The following is a 21,155-nucleotide window of genomic DNA, read 5'->3' on the forward strand; positions in this document are numbered from 1 at the left end:
CCTGAGGTGATGGTCAACAGAAGGCAAATATAAAACAATATTGAAGTAATGTCTTTACCCTCTGCAGCGTGTGGACGCTGTGCACGCAATCACCTTATTCACTGTAGTAAACGTGCACCGCTAGCTCACGTGACTGACTGTCTCCATGGTTACATCGTATATTATTAGCTATGCAAACAGCTTCCAAAGATGCCGCCATAGCTCTCTGCAGCTGTAACACTTTCACACTTTGCAAATCATTTCACGTTTTTGATAGTTATGAAGACAGAAAATGTTTTTAAGGTCATGCTAGGCGGTTGCTATGGTGGTTGCTGTGGACTTGGCTGGACCGCGTCCGATTCCTGTTATTAGCTGTCCGCCGTAGGAAGGCTGCGTTCCATTTACAAGTAGTGACAGTCTGCCGCAACTCGGACTCAAACCCCGCTTTGTTCTTTAATTATAGGCCTTTTATAGCCGTTCATGACACGCACACACACACACACACATAAAGCATTTTGCCTCACCATGAGAATGCAAGTTTACCTAACCTAACCTTAAAGTGTCTGATATAGGATAGAAAAATGAAGCAACCGGAGATTTAATGATGAAGACTCTGGGTTCTGTAGTTCACGTTTTACAGTCCTGAATGACTCTTTGCATATGATTTATTGAAGAGGACTTTAGAATGCACTTTACATTTAGACTGTTGCTTACAGTTAGACTGTCAGGGTGTACATTACCTTGTACTCAAGCATCCCAGGACAGAGCCCTGCCCTGCCCCACCATGAGCCTGGGTGGATCCGTGGTTATAATATAAAAGGACCGATACTGAATATGAATATTTCATGAAAATTGAATTATAATACAAATTAGTAATAAGGGTTTCTCTGCGCCCTTATCTACCCCAAATTCAAAGAGCTGCGGGCAGAGAGGGTGACAGGAGAGGATGGCACTGAAGAGAAGATGTTCGGTTTCTGGAGTCTCCTGGTCCTGTCAGTAGGATGCATCTGCTGTGTCTTCTCATGGATGCTCACCTACCTTGACTCGTTCCAGCCTGGTATGCATTTCCCAACACTGCGGACAGTGGCCCACGTCAGAGACGTTTAATATTTATTACATATGTCTGAATTGCTAACCCTAACCCTAGCTCAACAGACCACAATGCCCTGGACTGTCAGTATTATTACATGCTGTGAACATAAGTAGCTTTGATCACAGTTTATGTCGTAAAAGAGAAGGAATATTGAAAAAAAGATCAACATTGTGATATTATTTCTTCCAAACTGACCAGAAACATGCTTGTCAGACTCTCACAGCAAATGATCAGACTCACTGTGCATGACTGCTCAGGCCCAATGATGTCTGTTAGATTGTCAGTTGTTTAGTGCTTCTGTACAGTTAGAGTCACCGTCTCTATTTCAGAATAATTAATATGCGGAAAACACTAAAAGTTGATTGTCTTCCAATATTCTAGCATAATTAAAAAACTTTGACTTTGTAAGTACATATTATTAGTCCTAATGCCAGTATGATTCTTCATAACTCCTGCCCCTGAACTTTAAAATTTACCTGATGAAAGATCATTTACAGTGGCACTCTGTCAGGATGATTCTGACCATAAGATCACTGTATTAATCTGAATCCTTCTGCAATGTGCTGTGAATGAATGCTGATGCAATTCACTGTGGGAAAGCTGTTAATAAAATGAATCTGTGACACATGCAACACATTCACAGAGGAAGAGGACACAAAGGGAGGACACGCAGAGGCTGTGTTGAAGTCAGAAATCCAAATCTTTATTAAAAAACAGGCGGCGGTAACAAACAGGAAGACAAGCAGTCCATCAAACAGTCTACAGGGTCAAACATACAGAGAATTCAAACAGCAGTAAAAAATAACTGGACAGTGAAAAACTTAAAGCAATGTGTGACGCAATAAAAGGAAGCAGCGCAGTATATTCACTGAATTATAATCAATTACAAAAGAGAAAAACAACGATTTCTAAGGATTATTTTCTTAAATGCAGTTAAGAGTGTGGCAGGTAAAGATGGAAACATACAGAATGTAAACTGTGTGAGTTTGTGAACTTTGTTAGAAACAAATGAGGTAAAAAACAAAACAGACAAAACACAGAACGAGGCTCTCAGTATTCATTAATAATTAGAAAGAAAAATTCTGGTCGTGGATTTTTACAGTCTTAGTTCCGCTCGCTGTCATCATTATAATCTTCATGATCAATGGTGAGGTCCTGAGGTGGGCGGGGCTGTCTCTGGTGATGTCACCATGAAGGAACAGCATCTGGCACGTGTTGCTGAAACATCCCAGTACACTGGTGTAGTTTCCTCTCCAGCTGTTTGACATGTGACACTTGAACATTAAGGGGAAGAAGAAGAAACAGTGTTAGGTCAGGTGACCACATGGTTTCTAAAGTAACTGACAGGAAGTAACCAGGCCATTAGAAATGTATGGCATGTGTTTAGAGTTACTGGAGTTGGGTAACTCTACTTACCAAAAGCAGAAGCACACAGATGAAGGATCAGATGCTGAATGTTGCAGAACATGCTCATGTGCGGTGGTCATTCAGTGCTGCAGGTTAGACAGTCCAAGACTGATATGCTGCCCATCTGAGAGTTTGAAAACACACATGCAAAGATTTATTTTGTATTACAGTCAAAGTTGGATGTTCATTTTTGTCCTTTAAAAATGTTTGTGTATTTGAAAGCGCTAACATTTAAGGATGACTTGGATCGTCTCCTTTAAAGGGGAGACAAGTGTATCCACTGATCCACGTCACTTTACCTGGATGATGACTCCTCTCCCCCTCACTCAGAAACACTCCTAATATAACCAAACAAATAAATAATATTGAAGATTTACTTACATCATTACAAAAACATCAAAAACATCTCCCTTTGATTCTATTTCTCCATTCCTGCTGAACATCAGGCAACAAATATCTCAATAAATCACAGTAAAATGTAAAGCACATTTTTTCTCTGCTTTGTCTAACCTCTGCAGAGCCTCTGTCAAGAAAAACATAACTGTAAGCATAAAACAAATATACATTCATAACACGTCACTGGACAAACCTCGGTCAGTTGATTTCCTCTGTGCAGTGCAGACGAACATCAGTCAGCAAGTCAAGGTGGTGAGATGGACTGGTGTCCTTTGTGACTCTGCTGGTTCTTCTGAGGAAACACCACCGTCTCTCCACACCGTCACCATCTGTGAGCACAAACTGCTGCTCTGCCAGCATGTAGGAATCACATATCACACACAGGGGTGAAGAAACATCAGAGCTCAACTTTGGATACTTTAGATCTAAACAGATCAAAGTAGCTCTTAGTTTCAGCAATCAGTGAGCAGACAAACAATGATACCAAACTGATTCTGTATGAATACAATATGGTATTTTCAATACAGGTGTCAAATTAATTTATTAAAACTAATACAGATATATGTATATATTTTTTTTTTGATAAATTAGTTTGCTAAATTATAAGAATATATTTTTATTTTTTTTTCATTTAACAATTGCAACTGAAAGAAATTAAATATTGAACAAAAATATATTGTCACATTCTGAGCATGCTCAGCACGCTGACAGACTTGAAGTTGCTACAGATTTTAAGAAGTGATAATTATAGGGAAGAAACTTCTCTTTTTCATCCGTTTAATCAAACATTAGATGCCTCAGCTGTCTCAGTCCTGTAGCGTTCTGCAACTACAACTAACCTGAGGCTTGGATTTGGCTGCAGGTGCCCCTGTACATCCTTCTCAGTGCTTCACACATGTGGGTACCATTTAATCCCACTTCTTCCTGAGCTTTGCTTCATCACAAGACCAAAGGTGGCATCCCGTGTCACAGTCTTATCATCATCCAGAAGAAACATTTGAAGAAACATCATGCAGAAGAAACATTTACGCGCCTCCTGGTTTTGTTTTCTGATCCTGCGAAAAGACTGAGGACAACAAAGCCCAGAGAACACGAGATAAACAACATCCAACATTCAGACTCAACAGCCTCCATAAATGAAGAGCACCAGGTTGGTTCAGTTATAGTAGATATAAGCATACTTCACATTACTGGGTATGAATAATAATGAGGAGGCAAACTTTGAAGATGCAGAGCATGATGTCCCATCATCAGACTGTAAACAAACATCCACCAGGCTTCTTTGTTGCCAAAATTGATGATTCTCCCATCGGGGATCAGTAGAGTGTATTAACCTGTGGTATAAGCAGCAGTCACTGAAATATTACTGTTTCAGATAAGAAATCTAGCACATAAAAGCCAGGGTGGGAGGGATCTCTGCAAAACGACTTACCTCTGCAAGTGTGAAGCTCAACAAAAATCTGACTCTCAAGTCACTGACAAACAAAACCTCCAGCTGGGAGATAGAAAACGCTGTCTGGGTCTTGCTGGATGTTGCTGGTCAGAGTCCACACATTAGCAGAGTGCTTCTTGGTCCCACTGACCCATGTGAACAGTGACTGTGGAGAACTGTTCTGGAAAATAGAGAAGAGAATTAAAATAACAAAAAGCCAAACAGGATTTCCACAAAGACTGTCTTGGAATCAGCAATCAAAAAAATCACTGGTTCATATTAAATATGAACAGGTTCCTTAAATGTACGCAGTTCAGATCTGATTTAATTTAATTTCCTTCACACAGCACATTCGTCCAGGCTGACAGGTAAACATAGAATTAATCTCAGGTAACATGACTCATAGTAGAGTTTCAGTAAGAAATATTGCAGGCTCTAATATTATTACCACACAATCCAAGGACACACCAACAGCTCAGATTTGTAGAACTATTTAAACAAATGTCTTCTGAATATTCAATTCATGTTCACAGTGGGGGGGGGGTGTCGTGGAATTTTTAAAATAAAGTCTGCAACACAGAAAGAGCTGTGATCAAGCTATTTATTACTGCGCCAACACACATCAAACATCACAGTTCAGTCATGTCAGCGCTGCCACAGAGGTCGTGCTCCTCCTCCTTTATGCATTCCAAGGAAGAGGGAGGAAGTTAAACTGATCCTACCACACTTCACGTGTCTCGCTATGAAACCTAACGCATCAATGGTTGTGCTGTTTTGTGCCCTTGGCCTTATCAGCACCTGTAAAGGGAGTTGTTTTCTCAAAATGCTGACGCTGAAGTAAGTTCAACTAGTTTTAGAAACTTTCACTGAACAGTAACAGTGTCACAACTAAGCACATGCATAAGCACTTAAAGACTTTAAATGAGAATAACAGAAAATTTCTTTTACAGGAGCTAGAGCCTGTCCCAGTAGTCATAGGTAGAGCACACCTGGACAGGTCACCAGTCTGTCAGAGGACTAACACAGAGACAGACATCAGAGTAACAAATCTATTTAAAATTAATGTAAGTTTGCTGCAGCTGTATGTATGAACATGTGTTTCTGTGTTCACAGTCCACCTCTCAGGAACCTGCAGTTGACTTTTAGTCTACTTTAAACAGACCTCACAAAAGGCTGATGTGGCTGGATCAGTAGTCTGATTTAAGTACGATACCTTTGGCCAGGGATTACTCTGGTGCATCGCTTCACTGCAGTCTTACGTATTTTCCCCACACCTGAATAAAAAATACTGATATATACAAATAACAGCTTCAGCTGATGCAACCTGACTCAATCCTAAATGTTCAGCACACAGAGACACAGAGGTGCCATTTAAAGTTTAGTGATAGCCTGAGTCACTGATCATTTGCAGTATTACAGAGTCTGGCAGTCTTTGCATGATGTCCACGTCACTGTAAGTTTCTAGCTGACTCTCAGGTGTGACAGGTGTGCCAGCAGGAAAGAATAATAATAACCTGCATCCTGAGGTTTGTCATGCAGGATTAAAGGAGCCAGGCTTTGTTCACACAGCTAGGATTGTATTTTACACTGACCCTGGGTCAGTATAAGTATCATACAGTTTAAACGAAGCACTGAAACTTGCACATATTTATTACAGATGCACTGAAGCTAATCGAGATATTTGCTGTCAGTCTGTGGCTGCGATTAAACACTTTACTGGAAACTTTATTAACTAGTAACTTCATCAGTCATGACAGAAGCTAATATTTCTGTGCTAACATCGTTTAACCAGTAACAGCTTTACTCCAATATAAGCTAACGTTTACACCGCGTAAATTTAAGCTAGCACCATAAAGACGGTAAAACACGTAATAATATCTACAAATGCATCTTAAAGCTGTTATATTAGCACTCTGTGTATTACTAACATAACCACATTAACATTACTGACACTCGCTGACGTTTAATGGTCATTCTATAAATGCTGACCGTTTAAATGGTCTTACCTGTAAACACTGCTGTATCCACCGGATTCCAGCCAGAGTGGATTCTGGAGTCTTCCAAGCTCCTGTTAGTGATCCTCCATCTGGATGGATGAGAACAACCTTCTGAACAATCTAGCAGGAGATGGCCCATATCTATGGGACTGATTTGTGCTAATAACGCCCATTGTATGGACTGATAACAGCCGAAGCGGGTGAATAAAGTCACCCAGTAGCTAGCTGTGCCATTACCCAGCATACATCACTCCCTCCACAAATGCAATAAACCATACAAAAGTATCGTTCTACCTGTTTTTCAGGTAGTTGTTTACATTATATAATTTATTGTGTTCAGTATACGTCACTACAAAGTGATTTCGGAAATATATAAATATACCGACAACAGGCTCTTCCGCGGCAATCTCTTCAATCGGAGGACCCTTCACGTCAATTCCCGACGCGAGGGGGGTACCCTGCGCGTCCATAAGTGCAGCAGAGGGAGCCTGACCATGCGTCACACGTTTGACGAGTTGGGAGTGAGAACGTGTTGGTATAGTGCACTCTATGTAGTATTTTGTATTGTATTAATTGCAGACTGGGATTTTTAATCAATTTAAAGGTTTTTAAGCATACCTGAAGTTTTGGTCTAAGCTGACTGATAAATCTGCTTCCCACTTTGCAATAGGAAGGGATATTGATTCATCTATTTTAGAAAGTGTTCTGTATATTTTAGATAATAATTTGGGGGATTTAAGAGTAAGAAAATGTACCGCACTTGGTGGTGTTTGTAATTCAACTTGACTGAGGTTAAATTTCTTTTTTACTATGGATTTAATTTGTTGATATTCTAAAAATCTTTTCTTGTTGATCCCATATTGTGTAACTAGTCTATCAAATGGAATAAATTCTGTTCCCTCTAATATATGTTCTAAGTATTTAATTCCTTTACAACTCCAATCTGGAAAATTAATCATATTATTGTTTTGTAATATGTCAGGGTTATTCCAGATAGGTGTACGTTTGCATGGGATTAATGAAGACTCCGTTATTTTTAGAAACTCCCACCATGCTGTCAGAAAAAAGCTGATGTTGATGCTTTTAAAACATTCATGTCTTTTGATGTTTGAGCTGATAAATGGTAGGTCTGAAATCTTTGCATAGTGCCTGTTCAACATCTAGCCAGGGCTCATCTAAGAAGGTATGTTTTAGCCATTCTGAGATGAACTGAAGCCTGTTGGCTAAGAAGAATTGGTGAAAATTAGGCAGATCTAATCCTCCTCTATCCTTGGTTCTTTGTAGCATTTTTAAACTGATACGCGGGGGTTTATCTTTCCAAAGGAATTTAGAAATATATGAATCCAGAGATCTGAACCAATCTTGTGATGGTTTGTTAGGGATCATTAAAAATAAGTAATTTATTTTTGGCAAGATCATGTTACGGATTCAAATATTGGGGATGGACACAAGAGGAAAAACCAAAATAACAACACTGGTCCGGCCAGGTTGAGTCAAACGATGATTTTAATGATCACACGCGTGGGAGATGGACACCGTACGCAGACAGCATCAGATCTCAAAATGGTGGAGCATTGATCAAACTCTTATAAGCCTCTAGTGGCCCCCACCTAATCATAAAAGCCTAAACATTCACATTCTTTCTCTCACACAGCGCCTAAGCTACGACCTTGGCTCCCTGTTTATCTGCTCCTGCTGAGATGGGGCAGAAAACCTCTCCAGTATGTTCTGTATGACTTTCTGCGAACAGTATTTCTTATAACTCAGCAGTATAATGCATCATAAAACAATATCATTCATTCACAATAAATCAGCAGTCTAATGTAATGCAAATCAGTCTAACAAATGTAATAGTTATCACCTTCTTCTAATTCAGGAGAATAATGCAAACTAAAACTACATAATAATTCACAATCATTAATTAGGGGTCTAACATGGCATAAAAAAATATTGTAATCCTACAATCATCATTTTTATAGTGGCGACCCTTCGCATGAGTGATATGGGTAGAGATTTCCATCTAGTCAGATCGCCTTCTACTTTCTTTAGAAGTGGGATGTGCTTTAATTTAGTTAAGTCTAAAAGCTTAGGCGAAACATTAATACCTAAATATTTAATATTTCTAGATTGTAGTGGGGCAGAAGAAGACTTATGGAAGGAGCAGTTAATGGGAAGAACTGTAGATTTTGGCCAGTTAATTGAATAATCTGAAACTCTTGAAAACCAGTTTATTAGAGTAATTACCTCAGAGAGGTTGGTTTGTGAGTTTTGCAGAAAAAGCAACACATCATCCGCATAGAGACTGATTTTATGTTCTATGTTCTTACATTTTATGCCCTTAATTGTTGTAGCCTGTCTACGAGACTACTGTTGGGCGACTGTGTTTCCCTTTTTGCACCCGCGAAGGAAAACATGTGAACATGTGCTAGGGTCTCTCTCTCTCGCTTACAAACACAAATGATTGTCGATAGAGAGAGAGGCAAGCTCCTAGAAGCAAGCTGTCCCATCCTGGGCAGCAAGCTGATCCTTCAAAGCACCGTTTAACGACTGCAGGAAATTTCCCTGCAGGTTAAATTCACCTGCCTCAGTGGCGGCGGTACGGAAATCAATCAAATAGAAATGAATACCACGGAGTGTGCATACAGTGCAGCTGCACTCCAGCAGTGTGAAGCAGTGTGACAGTTCAAATGTTTAGGAGGGAGATGTCGAGGAGAAAGAAACTGTTCCTGTGTCGGGTGGTCCTGGTCTGCAGGCTTCTAAACCGTCTGCCAGAGGGCAGCAGGTCAAGTCTGCTTGTGAGGGGTCTGTGATTATTTTCCCTGCCTGTTACACCAGTCCCCGGCCTCCTTCCTTCCACTTAGCATACAGCCTCAGAGTGCTGGATTTGGAGGATTTGGGGATTTGGGGTCTCCTCCTCTGGCCAGCTTACTATCCCAGGAGGGTACCTGATCATGGGCAGAGTGTAGGTGTTGATAGCCCGGATGTTGTTCTTACCGTTCAACTGACTCCTCGTGGAAGGCCTGACCCTCTACAGGTACTTGGTGGTTGCAATTTTTCTAGCAGTTCTGAGTGGTTTCCATTTGCCTGTGGGAAGATACTTGTAGCCGTCCTGTGGCTGATGATTGTTCCATTCCATAGTTGGTATCAGTATCCAGTCTTGTTAGTGATCTCACTGAGGGGGGTTTAGGCCTATGCAGAACAGCAGTGGGGACAGAGCTGTTCTGCATAGATCCCACACTTGATGGTGAAATTGGCCTCTAGTTTTACACGCCACGTCCCAATTGAGTTCCTGATGAAGGCTCTCAAGGTCCTGTTGATCTTGTACAGTTCTAGGCATTCCAGGATCCAGTTGTGGTACATTGAGTCATAGGCCTTCTTTGTCACGGTCTGTGTGGCAGACCGTGGGAGTGTAGGGAAGGAGGACCCAGGCGCGGTGCTCTATGTACAAGCAGTGCGTTTATTTACAGTGATGGACAGACATGACAATAAATCCCGTGCTCTCCCGACTCCCGTGACGTGTCCTCTTTGCAGTGCTAGTTCTCCTGTCTCCGCTTCTCCGTGATGAGCACCCCTGTGCTCGCTGTCCTCTCGTCTCCCCGTAACTCCTGGGGACATAAGAGAGAGGAAGCCGTCAGACACACAATAATGCAGCAGACTCAAACTAGGAACTGGTCGTGTCAGGGTCCTGGGTCGGAGTGACCCAGGATCCCTGAGCAGTTATGAATTATATTATTATTGTATTGATATTTGGTGTTGCTGTCCTTCTCCCTGTTTGCGCGTGTGTGTGTATATGTGTTTCTGCGGGCGCCTTCAGGCCTGGTGGGTGCGGCCCAGCTGGCGGACTGGCCACACCCGAAGCCACACACCGGCTGCTGATCAGGCCTCGTCGGGGGAGCTACTTAGGAGAGTCTTGGAGCTCCCACTGACGCGGGATCATTGCTTGAGACTCCACGTTAGTCACCCAGTTGTGCTTGGTTAGTGTGTGTATGCCCGCGGTTGTATGTGTCCTGATGGCTGCTTCTATTGTGTCCCCAGGAGAGGGGTGGAGTGCCAGACAGCAGCAGCACAGGGGGTGCTGAGACACGGGAGCGGAGAGCACAAACACTGGGAGAAGACACGACATGGGAGTCTGGGGAAAGCACGGGGATTTATTGTTGTTTAGTTCCATACACTGTAAATAAACGCACTGATTATGTAACGGAGCGAAGGTGATTTTTTTTCAGTGTTTTTAAAGGAGGGGAACCTTGCTCCAAACGGACAGAGCAGTGGAGCCGCCAAGGGAACGCACACGAATAAAAACTGCATATTTAAAATATAATTTATTATATTTAAATAGTTAAAAATCTAAAATGAATTAAAACAACCCTGGCCAGGGGACAACACAATAAAAATCAATAAAACACAACAGTAAAAGTCCAGTGGCATCCGCCACGGTATAAAAGTCAAGAAGAATTAAAAATCCAGTGAAGCAGTGCAGGAGGGAAACCCGGCAGCATCCTCGCCTTCCTCTCCGCGTTCTGTGCACCGGTGCGCTAAAGAAAGGAAGGCAGCGGCAGTCACTACTCTTTTAGGCAGCTTTCATTCATTAAAAGGGGACAAGTCAAAAGACTTAACCCGGGTGGGCAGAGCTCTCAACTCCGCCCGCTGCTTCTTTGTAACCGCCAATCGGCACCGGCCCGCCTCGCCGCCTCTACTCTCCCGCAGTGCATAATCTGGCCTCCTGTTGCTGCAGCAGTCGGACCGCTCGCTCCGCATCCCTGGTCGCTGACACTGTATCCTCCTGCCCTGCTTGACACCAAGCTCCACCAGTCCTATCTGTCACTGAGCACTCTCTGTAAATTACCACTCGCTCCTTTCCTCTCAGGTGTGTCCAATTAGTAAAACGGGAAAAGGGCGGAGTCTCTCCAGGACAAATTGACAGATGCAACCAAAACATGCAGTATAAATAAAACACTCCACAAGATATAACCAAAACATGCAATATAAAAAATAAATAAGCACACTTCACATTAAAACACAGCAAAGTAAAACAACATCCGTCCTCCCCTGGATGACATCTACACACAGAGCACCGCGCCTGGGTCCTCCTTTTCCTCACACCCCCCACGGTTTTCCTTGCCAAACCGTGACAGGTCGAGAGACTGACGGGAAGCCACGCAGTGATCCAGCGTCGGAGAGAGCTCCACCACACTCTCAAGTTGCTCCTCCGACAGGCCTGATCAGCTGCAGGTGTGTCAAGGTCTTCAGGTGTGGCCAATCACCTCCCAGGGCCACACCCACACACCTACATGCACATATGTCTACAAGCAGGGAGAACGAGGGACAGTGATACAAAATACATACATTATAATATTAGTCCATAACTGCTCAGCGTCCCTGGGTCGCTCAGACCCAGGACCCTGACATTCTTGTAGTCAATCCAGACAGGTTGCAAAACCACACAAATCCCAATGAAGGTTGACCAGAACACAACTGAAATAGAAAAAAAAACACAATTCCATGGATTACATTGCCCCCTTTTCCTGTTTCATATGTTAGGCTATGCCCTCTCTATTTTTGGTAATTCCACACCGGTGGAAACCCAAACAAAACATGCATTAATTAAGAAGCCCTAATTCCTGTGTCTCAATCTCGTGGCCTATGTCACCGCTACTCGCGTCCGCATAATGAAGTGAAGAAATGTTTTTTACAATTATTACTCAAAAATGTATTTAATATGAAGACAATAGTGTTACAGGCATAGCCCTAAAGAATGTAGCCTCATGGGCAGTGTATTCCGTGCCGCAGGGAGAATGTACTGCTATACACGTTATGTGTCTGTGAGCGTGAGGGAGGGAGAAAAAGGAGAGTCAAAAAGTACAAGTTGTCACCGATCAGAAACGGGAGATGGAAATATAATAATAACCACAGCAGCCAAAAAGAGTGCCTGATGAGCCCAGTTGTAAGCAAGCTGCCAAGACTGGACTGTACACTGTGTTTGTGTTTTCCTCCGAAACAATAAGTTCTGTTGGAGCAGCGTTTCAATGCCTCTCTCTGTCTCTCGCTAGCAAAGTTGACCCAGACAACAAAGTAAAGCTAGTTCCCAGCTACGAGTCCGACACTGAACCCGACGTATTAGCCAGAGGTCCCTAACCCTAACCCTTAAATGCACCTTAGAACACACATGCATCAACACTACAATGAGCGGGTGGAGGGAGGTTTGGAGTCTTCTCTCACCCCGATTCTCTGCGGCCTGCTGGAGCGGGGGGGCTAGGAGGAGGAGTTGGCCGTCCGACTGCGGTCTGGAGTGTGGGGCCTCCCTGCTGCTGCTACGGAGTCCCGGCGGTCTGCCTCCCCCCACCGCAGGGAAAAGGGTAACACCACCTGGGTCTGGGTGCAGTTCCCCCCTCCAGGGGCAAGGGTACCTAGACCCGGTTTGTAGAGTACGCTTGGGGAGTGTGATCGTGTGTACAGCGTCACTTTATGTCTGTCTCCACGTTGGTTGAGTGTGGAGTAAGTGCATATGAGAGCATGAGGGTGGGAATGGATGTTTGTATATGTGTGTGCCTGTATGTCTGTGTCTATATGTCAGGTTGGGTGTCAAGCGCCACCTCTCTGGGGACATCTCAGGCCCTCCAAGGTTTGGAGGCCGATCTCCCCCTACTACCACTTCCCCTGCCAGTGGCGGACTCCCTCAGACATCGGTGCGTTGGTGGTTCTTTGAGTCCAGGGATGGGCGTCCAGGTACACACCGGCTCACTCCTTGGCGGCCGCTTATCGGGGCCTGGAGCCTGGGGCTCGCTCGGGCCACTTCGGAGGTGGGGTGCCCCCGGCCTCTCGGCCTGGGGCTCGGTCACTCAGGCACGGCTGGCTGCCGGCGGAGCTCACGGGCGCGTCACTGCAACTCCCCCTGGCTTCTGCTCCGCGGCTGCTGAGTGAGCCCTCATTTGGGACTCTCCTCAGCTCTTTCTGGGACAGTGGCGCGGCTGCCCCTCTGTTGGTCTTCCTTGGTCTCTTGTGTTCTGGGGGCCTCTGGATGTCTGGAGTTTTGATCTCCTCCATACCTGCTTCATGCCCTGGAAGACGGGGCTGTGGCCCCTCCACACCCTCTAGCAGATCATTACATGAAGGAACCTTTTAAAAAAACAAGCGCGTCCATGCTCACAGGTGTACACACGGGTGATCACACCCACAAACTACACCCTTTTTGGCTCCTACCTCAAAGCACACTGTGTTCTGTTGATCTTATGTGCTGCACAATAATGTTTAACATTTAGTATTTACTGTCATATTCCCATATATCATTGTGATGTTGTTTATTCTATTACTCTTGTTCTCTTCTGCTTGTTTTCTTTTTTCTTTCTCAGCAGGTGATCCAGGTGATTGATATATGCATTTTTTTTTTCTGCCCATTCTGTTGGTTTTTGTCTTTTGCCCTTCTCCCCCGTCCCTCTTCTCAGCTGTTTCTCTTTCCCTCTTTCTTTCTCCCCTTCTTTCCCCCAGTCAAGTCTGTCCCGTATTCAGTAAGTGAAAATAAAATTTAAAAAAAAAAAAAAAAGCCAGAGGTCCCTTTACTACGGTTCGGAGCCGCGGACCTGTTTTATACGCACGGAATAGTTTTCTATACGAGATCGCTGCAAAAAGTGCAGCCTTACGTAATGTCCACCCTACTGTTATTCATTTTATATTAAGATTTAAAAATCTAGTTGGTATTGGTATGGTAAGTAGCCTTCAGTAATAGTAATAAATCACACAGCAATAGTACATTCATACATGTTTTTTTCCTTAGAAAGAAAATCAGCATAGACAAATTATTATTTTTTTCATATATTTCAAACCCTCACAAATGCAATCAGGCAAATAATAATAAATAATAGTAATACAAAGAATAACAAGTACAACAACAATTACAGTCATTTAATCATTAATGTAATAATTTAATTCTTGAAACACTTCTACAAAGCCAACATTTCAATATACTGGTTCTTCTTCAGGGAGGAAGCAATCCAGTATATACTATGGTTAAAAAAAAAAAGCAAGAATGCAAATACAAAGCAACAGTAATGCTAATACATATGCACTTAAAATAGTTTATTCATTTTAGTTAAGACTGCTGAAAACTGATACCTTATGACTTTGCCGTGCCACGACCAATTATTTCCTTTTTTGTGTTTCGCTCTGGTTTCAGCAGAATTATGTAACATTTTGGTCCAAACAGTGCCACCAATAGGCCAAAGCTTGAGGCCAAAATGGCAAATACCTCTACTGCATCTGCATATTTACCTGGAGAGTTGACATAAGCAGGAACAAAGGCCACCCACACGGCACAGAAGATCAGCATGCTGAAAGTGATGAGTTTGGCCTCGTTGAAGTTGTCTGGAAGATTCCTGGCTAGAAATGCTAGCAGAAAGCTAAGGATAGCCAGTACACCAATGTAACCCAGTAGCACTGCAAAGCCAATTGTAGACCCAACCACACACTCAAAAACTATTTTGTCATTGTAGTACTGAGTGTTTTTATGAGGAACTGGTGAGGAGGATATCAGCCAAGCAGTACATATAGCTGCTTGGATTGAAGTAAGAACTAATACTGTCCCTCTCTGCTGTACAGAACCAAACCACTTAAGATTGGTTCCCCCTCCTGGCTTTGAGGCTTTAAACACTGCCACAACAACCATTGTTTTCACCAGGATGCATGAGACACAAAGCACAAAGCTGATCCCAAATGCTGCATGTCTCAGTTGACATGTCCATAGCCTTGGTCGTCCGATGAATAACAGTGAACACAGGAAGCATAGTTTCAGTGATACTAAAAGCAGGAAGCTCAATTCTGAATTGTTGGCACGGACGATAGGTGTGCTGCGATAATGAGTGAAGATCCCCAAGACCACAGCACAGATAAATGTACCCAACAAGGAAGCAGTTGTCAAGCAAATACCCAGAGGTTCATGGTAGGAGAGGAACTCTGTTTTCTTAGGAACACAGCGATCACGTTGAGGGCTTGACCAGAAGTCTTCGGGACAACTGGTGCACTCCAAAGAATCTAGTGTAAAGTGGAAGATACATTTTTTTGTATTTTCAGCATTCACCCTAGTGAACCAACTGCTTATATCAGAAACATTTTATGATACTAACCTGTTTCATTGCTGAACTTTCTTTCAGAACAACGCACACAGTCGAAACAGCACGCAGGTTGCCCATTTTTTCTAGCCATGCGAGTACCTGGGGGACAGCTTACACTGCACACTGACTGCACTGGCTGCAAGGTTAGTTATACCACATATATTGTACACAACATTATTGTATTGTACTGTGTCACACAGAACTATTTAAAAACAACATTAAACAGAAGTAACCTGTTTAGAGTCAGAGTTCCAGAAGATTTTGTCTTCATCAAGTCTGAGTTCTTCACCTTTCAAGGCTGTCTTCTTAACCACGCCCACATTCTGAACCTTCGTACTTCCATCAGGTAGCCATTGCCAATTCATGATATCATATATTGGCAAGGCATCACCATTTTCATCAAATGACACTTCATCTCCAAATGGAGTAGTGAAGTGAACTTTTTCCAAATAATGCATCAACTAAAAAAAATAAGATCAAGAGATTACCATTGAAAGGGACGTGAAAAGGAGACTTGATTATAGACTCAACTGATCATTCTTAATTCTCAACTGATTTTATTACAGCAACTAAGGATAGTTTAGTTTGGCATTGCAACTTGTGGAATAACAGAATTTGCAACATTGTTTTTTATTTCAATTTACTGAAATTAACAATCTTTAGTCACCACAATGTCTAGTCAAATGTGCAGTTATTCATTTTTATTTTGCAAATAAATTTGCTCATCTCACACATGTAAAATAACTATGTTCTAATGACAATGTTAATAAAATCTTGTGTTTCCAAAATCTGTCTTTAACACCAATTACTCACGTGAAAAAGAAGTTCACAGGAACACTCTTACTATTTCCATAGGAATTAAAAGGGTAAGTAGCAGAAAGGTATTGCTACTCACATGTACTTTATTAACTGATCATCAGCAAGCGTGACCACCTCTATATAAACAGAAGATTCAGGAGTTTGGTGTTCTAGAGCATTCACGTGTGTTAACACAATGCCAAATTCTTCCCAGGAGAGTGCGTCCCAGCAAGGTTGCCTGAAAGTCAGACTATGCACTGCTTACAGAATTTCCAAAAACCCAAGATCTACATTACAGATTCTACAAGATTAAATTATCATGTTAAATGTGTAAGTTTGTGACAGTACAATTTGAAGAAAACTAAAGTGTTGCAATGGACGAAGTGCTGTACATAAACATACCTACAAAATCAAAATAACTAAAGCAATGTTGTTAAAAAAAGAGCCAGTCTTCTGCAAAAATGTGAGACATTGATAAATCGTACAGAAATTGATTGCTCCAAGTTAATGCTACTAAAGGTGGTTCTCCAAGCTATTGAATCAAAAGAGAGAGGGCACACAATCTCTACTTTTAAAATTAGGCTTAAAACTGTCCTTTTTGCTAAAGCATATAGAGGGATGGATCAGGTGAACCCGAATCCTCCTGTAGTTATGCTGCAATTGGTCTAGGCTGGTGGGGGATTACCATAATGCAATGAGTGTTTTTTCTTCAGTCACATTTCTCACTCACTATGTGTTAGTAGACCTTTCTGCATTGAATCATACTTGTTATTAATCTCTGGCTCTCTTCCACACCATGTCTTTTGTCCTGTCTTCCTTCTCTCTCCCCAACCGGTTGCAGCAGATGGCCGCCCCTTGCTGAGCCTGGTTCTGCCTGAGGTTTCTTCCTATTAAAAGGGAGTTTTTCCTTCCCACTGTCACCAAAGTGCTTGCTCATATGGGGTCTGATTGTTGGGTTTTATTCTGTATGTATTATTGTAGGGTCTACCTTATAATATAAAGGGCCCTGATGCAACTGTTGTTGTGATTTGGCGCTATATAGATGAAACTGAACTGAATCGAATTGAAAGAGTGTACTTAGTTTTTCACAGTACTGTATAACGTCCCATTTAAACATTCTTTTTCACTTGAGTGTAAGAGCTGAATTTTACAACAATAAAAATAAATGTTAGTGTGTTAACCAATACCACACCTGCCATGGCTCTAATTTTTGCAAAGTAGCACAGCTGTTCCCACTGAAAGGCCCCCTCCCAGGTGCACAGCGTAGCATGTCATCAAGGGCATATGCAAGAGCATACACCGCCTTGTAAATATTATACTCAGGCCTGAGGTTAGAAACATCCAAAAACTCAGTCTCCATATTTGCTAGTTCTTCTTGTCCAGTGCAGAGTGCTCCCCCACCTTGTAACCAACCTGATGGAGGTGGAGCAAATCTACACTGAAAGGTGTATTCCCAAAACTGTCTTACCTGAAAAATATTTCAAACAGTCTTAAAAAAGATATTTTCTTTTTTTTTTTAATTTTGTGAGTACAAGTGTATTTTAAAGTTACAATCTTACCATGCTATTTCCATTGTTATTTCTGTCATAAATGTCAGGATGCATTTTCATTAGAAAATCCCTGAGCCCTGGTATTTCTCCTCGACGAATGGCAATGCCCAGAGTGCCACTCAGATATGGCATGTGTCGAGTTGTTTGGAGTACAGCTGCTGTTGTCCAGGCTTCACTAGCCATCCACTGCAGCCCTGTTACATTCTGCTTTATCACCTATTTAGAAATATAAGGAACAAAAAGAATCTGTACATAGTCTAGGATTGAATCATTACAAATCTTGAAATCATTACATACAGGGATGGAAATTGAGATCTCAGTAGTGGTAGGAAATGTTGGTTTACTTGCTATGCATTATGCTTATTGGTTCTTTTTTGCACATGTGCTACAACCAGCTGATTTTGGTTCATGTGACAGAGGAGGAAGATAGTGGCACAGTTTGATGAAAGTAATTTTCATATCCACTATGGACATTACTTTTATTTTTTTGTCCAAAAGGACATGAGCATGACGGTAAAGTGCAAACTTCAACCTGAGCAAAAACAACTGCCTCATCCTGCTAACACAACTTCAGATCTTTACAAGCATCTGCAAAGATAGCATGCTAATGCTAAACTAGCCAAGAATCAAGCATGATGTTAAAACTGAGGGAATGATGACCCCAGCCCAGCAAACAGACCTTGAACTTCAAAAGGTAACAAAACCAGTCACGAGCAGGCTGTAGCCTCCTATTCTATCTGTTCATGTTTCTAAAGTAGAATCTCTGTGGCAATGACTTTGAAGTCTCTTTGTGCTGTTTTCATCTTTGCTTTGTGTTGTGGGCTTTGTTTTCCTACCCGAAATACAAGGAGAAAGATTATATGTGTGTCCTAATTTGGATAAGGAGTTGTGCTGGTGTGTGGGGCTGTAGCCTAAAATGCTAATTATGAAACAGAGAAAAAACAGAGAAACGCAAAAGTAATGTAGCAAGTAGTATAACGAATTTCTTTCTCCTGAGAGTAATTAAGTAGCATACTACATTACTTTAAGAAAAGTGAGCTGGAAAATATATGTAATAAATTACTTTTTTTGACTAATGACCCCATCACTGATCACAACAAAGAATGGAAATACCTCCAGCATCCATAAATATTTGACCACACAGCATGCAATTCATTTGCATGAATATAATGTCTGTAATATAATTTACATCTCTAATTACTAAGCAAGAGGCGGCTGATGAATACAATTTGATTTAGATATACCTCCTCCATTAGTTGAATCATGTGGATTTGATGTGCAAAGACAATTACCACACGTGCTGTGGACTTCTTCATCACCTCAACAATCCTCCTTAGTTCAGCTGAGTTTTCACCCCAGGGCAAAATTTCTGAGTAGGCAAGACAACTTCCACCAGACTGAGCCAACGCTTGTCGAAATGATCTCGCTACATGGACTCCATAATCATCATCACTTACCAGCAGACCAGCCCACGTCCACCCAAAGTGTTTTAGAATTCGAATCATTGCATGAACCTACATAAAGACCAGTGAAATTCTTAGTTTAGGCTTGAATTATATTTCAGTGCAAACAATAAAATTACATAATCACAGTTTTTCTTTCTAATCAATTTGCACAATACGTAATCCAGAAAAAAATGAAAAATTGAAAAAAAAAACTGCGTTTTTTAGTTCGGGGTAACTTACATCAATTCACTTGCTGTAAAATACATTTGCTCTTTGTAGAAGAAAGTTTTACCTGAAAGGCATCACTTGGAATGGTTCTAAAGAAAGACGGAAACTTATGACGGTCACTTAGACAAGAGCATGTTGCAAAATAGCTCACCTATCAAAAAACACAATTGAAATCAAAACAGATTGATGCTGAGAAGCTGGAACTAATATACAATGTATATTTCCTATTTTTTCATTTTGTCATTTCTCACCCTAGTGAGAAACATTAACTTTAATACAGCATGCCAAAAGCACATGTAAAATACAGGACAGGAAACTTACAATTGGCATTTTAAATAAACCTATTACATCAGAGGTTGCAATAGAAAATGTTGAGAAGGAATCACCCACGATCCCTACAACTGGAGGGGTCCCCAAACAGTTCTCGTGAAGCAGAAACTTTTCCTCCCGACCACTGACTAATGATAATGCAGCACTGAATCCAATTACAAGTGTGGCACAGTTGTCATAAAGACTGTATCCAAGAGTCACATTAGGTAGCAGATTGGCGTTTTTGTTGATTTCATCAATAGCAAAGGCCATTGTCATGGCATGCCTGAATCCAGGAGGGTCAAACCTTGTAAAAAACAAAACAAAAAACCCCAAAAACTCAATATTGAAAATTAACAAAAGTATAAAAATCTGCACCAGTGTTTGCTTTCATGAATTGGTGCATTTAATGCATGAATATAGTACTTACCCTTGGCAACTCAACATGTTTGGCTCTGAGGTAAACGTTAGCTCAGGGAAAACAGAGGTGTAGTGAACTTCAAACAGCCCCCCCAAAATCACATCTCCAGGTTTGTGCATCCCATTAAGATAAAACTGTCTCCTTAACTTGCAGGTTGAGAAAAGAGACTCTGAGATGAAAAAGTGGGATGAGAAGTAAATCATGATCACATAGAAATACAAGAACTTCAGTGTGTCAAAAAATGGCCCCATAATGACTCTTTCTCTTTACACCACTTTTCTTATCTTAATTAATGCTTACCTCATTTTATATCTCCTCTGGTTTCTTTTTCATTGTAGTATAGCACCACCTACATGCATATTTTATGACAGGGCATCCACTTTCTAGGTACATATTAGCTCATTAGATAAAGAATACCCTAATGACAATGTCAACTTCTGGACAACTTCCAGACTATGCAAGATTTAGTGCAAGTAAAGTAGAGTAGTAAAGCAAGTAGTAGAATCAATAAATTCGGCATTACTAACTTAATATATTTTTTGCTGCTGCCCCTGCGGCATTTTTGTAGAGAAGACAAAGTTGCTATTTTTGTAAAAAAACAAAAACAAAAAACAATAAAGGCCATAAAAGTGCTGTCAAAATTAACACGTTAACAAAGATTAATCAGTGATAATTAAAAATAAATAAATAATGCAATTAATGCATCTGGAGCGCAGAATGACTCAAAATCCCTGAAACATTTCTGTCAACGCATTTCAGGCAGTTTGTCCAAGAGTTACATTCGCACATGTGCAAATGGGCAGTAGGTCTGGCAGTGATGATAAATGCACATTGGCCCTCTTGATGGGAAATTTGAGTATTAAAAAAATAACAAGACTGAACAGTTGACTGACATAAAGTCGTATGCACATTGTGGAAGAAGGAATTTTCTTCTTCAGCTTAAAATATCACATTGACGCGATGCATACATTAGTCGGGCCTGCTGCTAGCACATTGGCT

At 41.5% G+C, this 21,155-nt stretch overlaps 1 protein-coding gene and 1 long non-coding RNA gene across 2 annotated transcripts; both read right to left on the minus strand.

Annotated features, from left to right (window-relative positions):
* Nucleotides 1-2,527: 2,527 nt before the first annotated feature.
* LOC113036400 (uncharacterized) lies at nt 2,528-4,487 on the minus strand. The gene is made up of 5 exons (XR_003274452.1): nt 4,308-4,487; nt 3,715-4,209; nt 3,069-3,225; nt 2,709-2,817; nt 2,528-2,603 (listed from the first exon to the last, which is right to left on the minus strand). It is a non-coding gene; the product is annotated as an uncharacterized LOC113036400 (long non-coding RNA).
* A 9,924-nt stretch (nt 4,488-14,411) lies between these two features.
* Nucleotides 14,412-20,308, minus strand: LOC113036648 (extracellular calcium-sensing receptor-like). Its single transcript, XM_026193060.1, has 9 exons — nt 20,166-20,308; nt 19,748-20,042; nt 19,491-19,577; nt 18,998-19,267; nt 17,763-17,969; nt 17,396-17,671; nt 15,639-15,866; nt 15,418-15,541; nt 14,412-15,325 (listed from the first exon to the last, which is right to left on the minus strand). Exons 1-9 carry the CDS (start codon nt 20,273-20,275, stop codon nt 14,412-14,414), a joined length of 2,511 nt encoding a protein of 836 aa, XP_026048845.1. The 5' UTR covers nt 20,276-20,308.
* Nucleotides 20,309-21,155: the final 847 nt, after the last annotated feature.

This window comes from Astatotilapia calliptera, chromosome 14, assembly GCF_900246225.1.
Source record: "Astatotilapia calliptera chromosome 14, fAstCal1.2, whole genome shotgun sequence".
In the NCBI taxonomy this organism is placed as follows: Eukaryota; Metazoa; Chordata; class Actinopteri; order Cichliformes; family Cichlidae; genus Astatotilapia; species Astatotilapia calliptera.

What these genes read in the sequence shown, in the direction of transcription:
- LOC113036648 (XM_026193060.1), bottom strand. Translation starts at nt 20,275, where the DNA reads ATGCACAAACCTGGAGATGTGATTTTGGGGGGGCTGTTTGAAGTTCAC. An exon ending in GTTTATTTAAAATGCCAATT is followed by an intron (nt 19,578 to 19,747) that starts GTAAGTTTCCTG and finishes GTTTTTTGATAG; the next exon opens with GTGAGCTATTTTGCAACATG. An exon ending in AAAAATTAGAGCCATGGCAG is followed by an intron (nt 15,867 to 17,395) that starts GTGTGGTATTGG and finishes TATTTTTTTTAG; the next exon opens with TTGATGCATTATTTGGAAAA.